The sequence below is a fragment of the Sceloporus undulatus genome, chromosome 3, assembly GCF_019175285.1.
Source record: "Sceloporus undulatus isolate JIND9_A2432 ecotype Alabama chromosome 3, SceUnd_v1.1, whole genome shotgun sequence".
In the NCBI taxonomy this organism is placed as follows: domain Eukaryota; kingdom Metazoa; phylum Chordata; class Lepidosauria; order Squamata; family Phrynosomatidae; genus Sceloporus; species Sceloporus undulatus.
This window is the reverse complement of record NC_056524.1, coordinates 268,437,841-268,445,632: the sequence shown is the minus strand read 5'-3', so window position 1 is coordinate 268,445,632 and position 7,792 is coordinate 268,437,841. Positions and strand designations below refer to the sequence as shown.

Below are 7,792 nucleotides of genomic sequence, written 5' to 3'. Positions count from 1 at the left end.
GGCCCAAAAATGTCATTAACAGAATGTCCCAGAAAAGGCTTATCTGCCTCCAGCATTTCACATTTTTGCACTCCTTTACTAATAATTGGTTGGATGAAAAAATAAAAGAGGAGAAAAAGAGACACATTTTCTGAGTTTTAATTTATTCCTCCTGAGCTTAGACACAACTCTATAGTACACATGACATCCCAGTTCAGAAACTCTGCAGTGCCGACAAGATTGAGTTTATTGTACACCTCTGTGTGAGGCCGCTCATTCCCAAGGACAAGGGAGGTGGTGCCGAGATGTGATCCAGGCATGATGTCTTCTTGCTGGTGGTTGGGAAAAACAGGTGTTTATGGCACAACTATACCACTGAGCTACCTTGTAGAGGCAGTCAAAAGAAGCCATGGCTGGAACAAGCAAATGCATTCAAAATGCAGGCAGAAACTATCTCAGTTGAGGGAATATGTGAACAAAGATACAAAGAGATGACCCAGAAGACAAAGTCTTCCTCTTTCCCAGGAGGATTTCTTGAGCAAACTCTGCAAAAATGAATCAAAGCAGCACAAAAAACATAGCACTATGCTCTTGAGCTGCTCCGATTCAAACCTGTGGGGCATCTACTGGAAATCATCCTGAGGAAAGTTGGATGGGGTGTTCTCTGTGTTAAATAGTATGTAGAGAGCTCTTGTATCACCTTTGAGACTAACTGAAATAAAGCTGTTGGCAGCATGAGCTTTCCTAGACTAAAGTCTACTTCCTCAGATGCATTGTGGAGGTGAAAGCCAGGGACAGATCTTCCACTCCACCAAATGCATCTGAGGAAGTAGACTGAAGTCTATGAAAGCTCATGCTGCCAATGTCTTCCTTTCAGTTAGTCTCAAAGGTGTTACGAGATCTCTCTACATACTGATCCTAGAGAATAACATGGCTATATCTTTGAATTTTACGCCCGTGGTAAATAGTAAGTGTGCCAACCCCAGTCAACAGAAGGGTGATTCCACTCTTCTTCCATCTCCCTCCCTTCCTCTGAAAGAGTAGAGTTGTAATTCCTCACTAAGGCTGCATCTACACTACAGAATTAATGTAGCTTGACCCCACGTTCACTGCTATGGCTCAATGCAATGGAATTTTGCAGTTTGTAGTTTTGTGAGATATTTGGCTTTGTCTGAAAGCTCTGGGGTCACAGCAAACTACAAATCCTAGGATTCCATAGGATAGAGCCATTGCAGTGCAAGCAGTGTCAAACTGCATCATTTCTGCAGTGCAGAGGCAGCCTAAATTAGTTTAATGCTAACAGTTTTCTTCCCGCTGAGAGAAGGCCTTTGAAAAATGTGCAGTTTTGAACACCGTGAGCTGTGTCCAGTGCAGAAGGAGGAGGGGGACCCAGGCATGGGTGCCCCTCTGCCGTTCCCCGTTAAACCCATCCATTAATTTATACCGAGGCTCTGTACAAAAATAAAGGGTTCTGATAATCTCTTTAAAAAAAACAAATATTAAATAAATATTTTAATTCTGTGTCCATGGCCCTAGTTCATAGCTCGTCTCTGGGGTTGATGTCAAGTTCTCTGGGTCCAAAATGCTCCTGATCCAAGGCTGCAATGACTTCGTCGGCTTGGATTCGTTCCTGAGGGAGGAAAAAGAGAAAGGAGGCCATAAGTGCTCAAGATGGGGATGCGCCAGGAATAATGCGGATCTTTGGGTCATGGCTTCATTCATGCTTTTTGGTAACATGAGGAATACTGAAGGATTTGGGACTCTCTTGGTGAAATAAATAAGATGTAAACGTGCATATATTCAGCTGTATTGCAGCCTAGGTAAATTTTTGTACAGTCAAGGAGAGTTAAACTCAAAAGGTACCATTACATTGGCCAAAAGAGTTCTGGGTGAATTAGAAACTTATACAAACTTTATCAACCAGCATTACAGCTGCCTTTCACTGGCTGGTCTTTTATTTGTAAAGCACCATGTACAGTAATGGTGCCATATAACTAAGTAAATTATGGGTGATGGATAACAACGACAACAACAATTATTTTGTTTTTCAGCAGACAAATATAGACACACATTTTGAGACATTTCCCCAGACAATTCACCAGTGTGCCACTAGATGGCAGAAGTACTCCAATCTGGTTATGTCTGTCTGACATTAAGAAATTTTGCAAACTTCATAAGCATATAAGAACTTGGGGTTTTAGAAAAGCTTCCCTCATCAGGGAGTTCCTCTGGAAATGACTGCCAAGAAATCTTTCTGTTGCATCCCCCCACAAATATGCCTTCGAAGGTGGCAGGAATTCCCCAAACATCTTAACATATGGTCAAACACAGATGGAAGAATACAATCTTTCATATAGTCTACTTCCAAATAGAGATGTAAAGAATATTCATGTGTTTTCCTGCAAACAACAAGAAATAGTGTCTCCTCACATCTCAATGTATTCAAAGAGCTTTTGCATGGTTTTCACAGTTTTGCATTTTTGGTCTTTTTTGGCTAAGGAAAAAAAAGAACTTTGTGCAGAGTACAATGGGCGGAAACCTGTATGGGAGTTATGTCTTTGGAAGAGGACTTATCTATGTGAGAATTAGAAATTGGAAAAGCTCACCTTTTCCAAGAGGAAAGCTGGTTTTCTCTCTCCATGTGCTTTGGTGAGATCTGACCTTTTAAACTTGGGATATTGTTGTGGCTCTTGGGGGGAGTGGACAGAAGCCTAATTCTCCTTTAAGTGCTGAGGGAGGCGCGCGCCTAACGGCGCGCGAATTGTTTATTTTTATTTTTAAAAAATTGTTATATAGTCAAGGACAATTTGGAGAAGCTGGCCTGGGAACATTGTTAGAGGGGCCCTTTAATTTTCCACATTTTCTTTTCCCTTTTCCTTAAGGGGTTGTGGGTACTTCTGCTCAGAGGAAGTGAGTCAGAGACTTGCTCTGAAAGGAGCTAGTCTACATAACTATAAGGCCAGTGAACTGAACTCAAGGACAGAGTTTGGGGACAAAGGTCAAGCCATCAGGGGGTCTTTACACTTGTGTTTAGCAGAGGAAACCCACAGTTTTGCTCAGAGTTTCCTTAAGACTTCTCAATATGGACACTGAAGGCCCTGCTGCAGTCACCTGCAACACCTGTGGGATGTTTGTCTTCTTGCCTAGGGATATGGGGAACTTTACCTGCCCCAAGTGCAAGTTGGTAGCCCTCTTAGAAGAGAAAGTACAGCAGCTGGAGGCCCAGGTAGCTACACTTCAGCATCATAGGGAGGAAGAGGTTGTCCTGACCAGAATGGACCAGATGGTCCTGGACAGGAAACACACAAAGGAAGTTGCTGGGGAAGAGGAGGTCACTTCACACACAACAGAAGTAGATAGTTGGAAGAAGGTCACACACAGAAGTAGGGAAACCAGGGAACATTCTGTAAGCTTACAGCTACAGAATCGATTTCAATCTCTCTCTGCTATCAAGGATGATGAGGAACAGCAGCAGGGACAGACTTCAGGGACAGAGCAGGGGACCCAGAGAGCTCCACCAAAGGGAATGGCTGCTGCTAAGCCTCGGAGGAGGCGTGTAGTGGTCATTGGGGACTCTTTGCTGAGAGGCACTGAACCAGTGGTTTGTGGGCCTGACAAGATGTCTCGGGAGGTGTGCTGTCTCCCTGGGGCAAAGATCCGTGATGTGACAGAGAGGCTGACAAGACTGGTCAAGCCTACTGACCATTACCCCTTTCTTTTGGTTCATGTGGGAACCAATGATACTGCAAGGCATAGCCTTCAGAATATCATAAGGGATTATGAGGCTTTGGGTAGGAAGTTGAAAGAGGTGGATGCACAGGTTGTCATCTCCTCTCTTCTCCCAGTTGAAGGGCATGGTCCAGGAAGGGAGAAGAAAATAGCGGATGTAAATAACTGGCTCCGTAGATGGTGCCGCCAAGAACGATTTGGATTCTTGGACCATGGGTTGCGGTTCCATGAGGAGGGACTTCTGGCAAGGGGTGGGTTGCATCTCACGCCAGTTGGCAAAAACATTTTTGCCAATAGCCTCAAGAATTTGATCAGGAGGGCTTTAAACTGAGTTATGTGGGGGAGGGAGACAGTATTCTGGAAGGCAAAAAGACTGGAGAAGATAGTCAAACTGACAGAGAGGGAACAAGACAAACAGTGCAAGGACCCAACAGTGGGAGGCAAAAGAACTTGCACAAGCAGCAAGTAAAGGGAACACATGGTCTTAGATGCCTCTACACTAATGCACAGAGCATGGGAAATAAGCATGATGAACTTCAACTCCTGGTACAACAAAGCAAATACGATATAATAGGCATCACTGAAACCTGGTGGGATGAGTCTCATGATTGGAATGTGGAAATAGAGGGGTATAACCTTTTCAAGAGAAACAGGCCAAACAGGAAAGGAGGAGGAATAGCCCTATATGTCAGAGATATTTACACCAGTGAAGAGATCCAGGACATCAATCCTGGAAGCCAGGTAGAGAGCATCTGGATAAAAATTAAAGGGCAGGGAAACAACAAGGATGTTACGGTGGGAGTCTACTACAGACCCCCAAGTCAGACAGAGGAATTGGATGATGACTTTCTAGAACAGATGACCACACACTCAGAAAGGAGAGATGTAGTAGTGATGGGTGACTTCAACTACCCTGATATTTGTTGGAAGTCAAACTCAGCCAGATCCTCAAGGTCTAGTAAATTCCTCACTTGCCTTGGAGACAATTTCATGGTCCAAAAGGTGGAAGAGGCAACAAGGGGATCAGCTATTTTAGATCTGATCCTAACCAACAAGGATGACTTGGTTAATGAAGTGCAAGAGGTGGGATCCTTAGGTGGAAGTGACCATGTTCTCCTGGAGTTTGTTATACAATGGAAAGGAGAAGCCAGGCATAGTCAGACACGCATCCTAGACTTTAGGAGAGCGGATTTCAGTAAACTTAGAGAAATACTGGGTGCGATCCCATGGTCAGGAATACTAAAAGAGAAGGGAGTTCAAGATGGATGGGAGTTTCTCAAAAGGGAGATACTGAAGGCACAAATTAAAACAGTTCCAGTGAGAAAGAAAAATGGGAGATGTCGCAAGAACCCAGGATGGATGACAAAGGAACTTTCAGCTCAGCTAAATTTTAAACGGAACATGTATAAGAAATGGAAAAATGGGGAAATTACCAAAGCGGAATTCAAACAAATAGCTAGCAAGTGTAGAGATAAGGTCAGAAAAGCCAAAGCACAGAATGAACTCAGGCTTGCTAGAGAGGTTAAGAACAACAAAAAGGGCTTTTTTGGATATGTCCGAAGCAAAAGGAAGAAGAAGGAAACGGTAGGGCCACTGCGTGGAGAAGATGGCAAAATGCTAACAGAAGACAGAGAAAAGGCAGAATTACTCAACACTTTCTTTGCCTCAGTCTTCTCAGAAAAGGAAAAGGTTGCTCAACCTGAAGATAATGGAGCAGAGGACAGAATAGGGGAAATTCAGCACAGAATAAGTAAAGAGATAGCACAGGAATACCTGTTTAACCTAAATGAATTTAAGTCTCCAGGACCAGATGAGCTACATCCAAGGGTATTAAAAGAACTGGCAAATGTAATATCGGAGCCATTGGCAATAATCTTTGAAAACTCCTGCAAAACAGGAGAGATCCCAGCAGACTGGAGGAGGGCAAACGTTGTCCCCATCTTCAAAAAGGGGAAAAAAGAGGATCCCAACAATTATCGTCCAGTTAGTCGGACATCAGTACTAGGAAAGATTCTGGAGCAGATCATTAAACAGAGAGTCTGTGAACATCTAGAAGGCAATGCCATAATCACAAAAAGTCAACATGGGTTTCAGAGAAACAAGTCATGCCAGACAAACCTAATCTCTTTCTTTGATAAAATTACCAGCTTGGTAGATGAAGGGAATGCTGTGGATATAGTATATCTTGATTTCAGTAAGGCCTTTGACAGGGTTCCCCATGACATTCTCACAAACAAGCTTGTAAAATGTGGGCTGGACAAGGCAACTGTTAAGTGGATTTGTAATTGGTTGACCGGTCGAACCCAAAGGGTGCTCAACAATGGCACCTTTTCATCCTGGAGAGAAGTAACCAGTGGAGTCCCACAGGGCTCTGTCCTGGGCCCAGTACTGTTCAACATCTTTATCAATGACTTGGAGGAAAAAATTGGGGGAATACTTATCAAATGTGCAGATGACACTAAAGTAGGAGGAATAGCTAATACTCCAGAGGACAGGATCAAAATTCAAAATGACCTGAATAGACTAGAAAGCTGGGCCAGAGCTAACAGAATGAACTTCAACAGGGAGAAATGTAAGGTACTGCACTTAGGGCGAAAAAATGAAATGCACAGATATAGGATGGGAGACACCTGGCTTAAGGAGACAACATGTGAAAGGGATCTAGGAGTCCAAGTAGACCACAAGTTGAACATGAGTCAACAGTGTGATGCGGCAGCTAACAAGGCCAATGCGATTTTAGGCTGCATCAATAGAAGAATCGTATCTAGATCCAGGGAAGTAATAGTGCCACTATATTCTGCTCTGGTCAGGCCCCACCTGGAATATTGTGTCCAGTTCTGGGCGCCACAATTCAAAAAGGACATTGAGAAACTGGAACGTGTCCAAAGGAGGGCGACTAAAATGGTGAAAGGTCTGGAAACCATGCCCTATGAGGAACGACTCAGGGAGCTGGGGATGTTTAGCCTGGAGAAGAGAAGGTTAAGAGGTGATATGATAGCCCTATTTAAATACTTGAAGGGATGTCATATTGAGGAGGGAGCAAACTTGTTTTCTGCTGCTTTAGAGACTAGGACCCGGAGCAATGGATGCAAGCTACAGGAAAAGAGATTCCACCTCAACATTAGGAGGAATTTCCTGACAGTAAGGGCTGTTCGACAGTGGAACACACTTCCTCGGAGTGTAGTGGAGTCTCCCTCCTTGGAGGTCTTCAAACAGAGGCTGGATGGCCATCTGTCGATGATGCTTTGATCTGGATTTCCTGCATGGCAGGGGGTTGGACTGGATGGCCCTTGCGGTCTCTTCCAACTCTATGATTCTATGATTCTATGATTCTATGGTTAGTTTTGTATTCAGTAAGGCGCTGCTGTTACATTACTATGTAGCAGAGCTGGCAAAGTACCCAATGAGCATTGCACACAGATGGACATTGTGAACCAATGGGAATTGTGAATTAATGCACATTAGTTTCAGTATACAACACACACTTTTGCGAGCATCCCAATATACATCTCTGCAATTCACTAACAGGTTTTCTTAGCACCTCTCTTACTTAGCTGAGTGAGTATGCATAATGTTTCATGAAGTAAAACGTGATTTAGGATTCCAGCAAATATCAGGATTGTAGCTCCATCATCTTAAAGCTATTCCTTGTAAGATCTCAGCCAATGCCTTTTGTTTTGATAAATCTTTCACAAAAACATCTTGAGATGTAGGAAGAATCAGGGAGGTTTTTATATCAGGTGTGTGTTCTGTTCTATTTATGTTTTCAACTTTTGTATGCTTTATGGGATTTTATACATTTTAGCATGATGAGTTTAATTGTTTTTAAATTTTATTGCACAGTTTTTAAACCATTTTATCTGTGAGCTGCCTTGGCTCCTTTTCCAGGGAAAAGGTGACATACAAAATAAATAAATAAATAAATAGCGAATAAGAATCATACAAAACCTCTCATAATCTCAGCCAGTGGCGAGATAACCTTTGAGAATCATTTGTTCTTATGTGCAGGAATGAAATAAGCAAAGAAGTTGGCTAAGATCTTAGGGTAAGCTTGCATGGTGTGAATCCTCACATGTGGAGTTAC

The 7,792-nt window shown here is 43.1% G+C and overlaps 1 protein-coding gene across 1 annotated transcript in view; it reads right to left on the bottom strand.

Annotated features, from left to right (window-relative positions):
- Positions 1 to 1,143: 1,143 nt before the first annotated feature.
- The window catches only part of P3H2 (prolyl 3-hydroxylase 2), a 122,910-nt gene continuing 116,261 nt past the window's right edge, over positions 1,144 to 7,792 (bottom strand). Inside the window, exon 15 of the mRNA XM_042460953.1 lies at positions 1,144 to 1,609. Coding sequence (XP_042316887.1) covers positions 1,517 to 1,609 — 93 coding nt within the window. The 3' untranslated portion in view covers positions 1,144 to 1,516. The remainder of the gene's footprint in view (positions 1,610 to 7,792) is intronic.